This window comes from Lolium rigidum, chromosome 2, assembly GCF_022539505.1.
Source record: "Lolium rigidum isolate FL_2022 chromosome 2, APGP_CSIRO_Lrig_0.1, whole genome shotgun sequence".
In the NCBI taxonomy this organism is placed as follows: domain Eukaryota; kingdom Viridiplantae; phylum Streptophyta; class Magnoliopsida; order Poales; family Poaceae; genus Lolium; species Lolium rigidum.
Genome location: NC_061509.1, coordinates 246,607,826 through 246,611,011, shown reverse-complemented (window position 1 = coordinate 246,611,011; position 3,186 = coordinate 246,607,826). Strand labels below are relative to the sequence as shown.

Below are 3,186 nucleotides of genomic sequence, written 5' to 3'. Positions count from 1 at the left end.
AACAGGACATTTGCAGGATCCACCTGACACCTTGAATTTAGCACTCTACAGGAGAAGTTGTGATTTATGTTTTTTTTAGATGAGTTGTGATTTATGTTGGCTGCGCTGGACAGATCGTGCAGGTCCGTTTATACCAGTTGTGTGCTGTGTTTGCACCACACCGTTGCCGTTAGTAAACGACATAATTTTTGAATTTAAGCTGTTGCTGAAGAACAATATTTTAAACAGTAGGCACAAAGTGCCCAGCTTTAAATTAATAAAGCCCATGTGGCTAGGTTTGGTACAAGATGCAAAAGAACAGCTTACAAGCAACACGGACAACAACAAACATAAGAAAAACTACTGGAGTGAGTGAAGCACAAGGGGCGTCGAAGGGAGATCTCGAAGAAAAAGCGTTGTCAATAGAGTGGCAGTCCTCGTCGCCTGAGCATTCTCTTCCATGACCGTAGAGGGACCCCTGCCCCCTCACCCCAGCTCGAAGGGCGCCAGACCGCCGTCATTGGAAATGCTCACCGTGAGCAGAGAGCTGTTCCAGGAACCAGACTACCAATTGGGGCACGAAAGAGTAGAGCTACACGTTGCACCGAGCTCGCCTTGCCGCCCACCATGGATCCACTCGCGCAGAAACAAAGCCGCGGGTTTGATTGTTGATGAAGAAGTTGTAGAGGACTAAGAGATCCCAAAGCACACAAAGAACCAAGCTGAAGAACAATCTTACAACTGCGTCCAGTTTTATTAGCCAGGTGAGCATATCTAAACGAAGCAAATTCTCTCAGTACAAGTACATTAGGTTTGAACGTATAGTCGTACAGAGTTAGCACATATACTAAAGTGATACTACGTTTTATCTGAGATCTGATGTTGGCCGGAGCGAGTATCCGTCTCCTCTGAACTGCCGCCTCCCATTCCTGTCCACAGATCCGTGCAATTCTGATGTTGGTCGTAGTGAGTATTCATCTCCCCTGAGCCGGGCCCAGATTCTCTGCCTACTATCATTGTCGCTGCCATCCTCTCCGTTGGTGTTCATCCCAGGATGAGCGTCTAGCCGTCTTGCCGCCCCGCTGCCACCTCTCCTGAATCTCCCGTTCATGTCACCCTTGTACTCGCTGCTGCCATAGTTGTTCCTAGCTTCCTTCTTTGCTCTTGGCTTCCATGTTGGCTCATCCAGGTCCGAGGCGAAGCCGTTACCACCACTGTTGCGGTTCATGTATCCTCTTGGCCTTTCTCCACTGTTGACATCAGGCCTATAGTTCGACCCTGGTCGACCTCTTTGGTTCTCACTTGGGTTAAACCTGTTTGGTCCTCTCCATTTTGGTTCCATCATGTCACCGCTTCCACTGTCTGGATTTGAATCTAGCTTGCCGCTGATGCGGACCTTTCTGATCACATTGCCATGGCTATCATACGAGAGCTTCCACTTCATCGTGGTGTCCAATTTGTCCTCCCTATTCCTTGCTCTCCGACTCCGGCGGCTCACCCCTGAATCGGAGAAAGAACCACCACCCATTTTGTCCGTCCCGATGGCATTGCTGCCCTCGGTATTTGAAGGCTTCCATCTTCCTGTGGGTGCTTTGCTTCTACTCCCGCTACTTGTGTCTGACCATCTTTGATCGACATGACCTCTTCTTGCGCCTTCTGAATCTGAAAAGGAACCACCACCTCTCCAATCTCTGCCCCTATCCCTACCAACAGTCGTAGGTTTCATGCTTGCAGTTTCACGTCTTGCTAGACCATTCCTCCTTCCATCTACTCCACTCGCTGCTTCTTGTTCGTGACCAAAATAGTCATCTTCTTCGTCGTCCGAGTCTGAATCAACACCATCATTAATCCAACTCCGGTCGACTGAATTGTTATCAGCTTCAGCATCCAAAGCAGTCACCGGCTCCCACATTCCGTCTCTTTCCATCAATTGGACTGTAGGCTCGCGACCACCATACACATCTTCGGCAGCGTCATTCGCACGAGCACCCTGCGTGCCCTCGGGTCCGGCACCGAGACGCGCGTACGGTTGGACGCTGTGGACGGCGTTCTTGGGGAAGAAGCGCGCAGAGGTCTTGCCTGTGTCTGGGGACGCGAATACCTGGGGCCCGTCGCGGTCGTTCCAGAGGTCTACGCCGCCGGGACGGTGGAAGCGGTCGGCCAGCCCCTTGAGCTGGTCGTCGGCGGCGACGGAGAGGAGGTTGGGCGCCAGCGCGGTGGCGGAGACGGGGGATAAGTCGGAGTCCCAGGGACGCTCGAGGTGGAGGACGGCCTCGCGGAGCTCGGCGCGCTTGCGCATCTCGTAGAGCTGGCGCTCGCGGGCGAGGCGGGCCTTGAGGAGCTGCTTGGCCTTCCTGGCCTGCATGCGCTTCCACTGCCACTTTGAGACGCCGCCGGGGAAGGTGCGGGGCCCGCCGCCCATGCGGATGACGAGGTCGCCGCGGCGGAGGGGGCGGCCGGCGGAGGAGGGGGGCGAGAGGAAGGGGAGGCTGTGGCGGTGGGAGGAAAGAGGCAACGGCGGCAGCGGCAGGAGCGGCATGGCGGTGGTGGAGCCTTGGATAAGACGAGAGGTCCGTCAGAGTTCTTGAGGCCGAGGAGTGGCTGGATACTCGAGACTCGAGACACCGAGACGATTGTGCTTTTTTTTTTTTTGAACACAAGACTACAAGAGGGGTCAAAAGACCCCGGTGGAGCTATTATAGAGAACCATATGGCAGGTACAAATTACAGAAAGACCCTTAACATCTCTTGCCCTAAGAAATCTAATATTTGAAGAAGGGGCCCTCCACTTTACTAAAACAACCCTGACTAAGAAAAATAAAAAGGAATCGAGTCCAGAGGTGCCTCTGCCACCCAACGTCGGCGAGCTCCAGGCGATTCCACCGAGCTCCGAGCGCAGTAAGCTCGAACACTCTTGTCCGGCGACGAGATCACGCCCCTGGCTACCGCTGGAAGGTCGGGACGAACCACTTGACCATCTAGCAGCGTCGAGCTCCAGCAGCAGATCAGATTGGCCTCCATCATGGAGGTAGAAGAAGGGCCACCGTCTTGGCCATGGATCACGGAGACTAGCACAGTCCCCGTGTGTTGCTCACGCGAAGAAGAGCTCCAAAGCGGCGAGAATCGCACTGCCTCCGACCGAGAGGAGATCCTCTGCCTGTGCCGCCACCGTGACGGTAAGAGGGGCAGAGAAGCTCTTCAAGATCC

General features: G+C 54.2%; 1 protein-coding gene across 1 annotated transcript; it reads right to left on the bottom strand.

Moving 5' to 3' along the window:
* Positions 1 to 714: 714 nt before the first annotated feature.
* LOC124688470 lies at positions 715 to 2,595 on the bottom strand. Its single transcript, XM_047222147.1, has one exon. The coding sequence runs from the start codon at positions 2,516 to 2,518 to the stop codon at positions 845 to 847; it is 1,674 nt and encodes a 557-aa protein (XP_047078103.1). The 5' UTR covers positions 2,519 to 2,595; the 3' UTR covers positions 715 to 844.
* Positions 2,596 to 3,186: the final 591 nt, after the last annotated feature.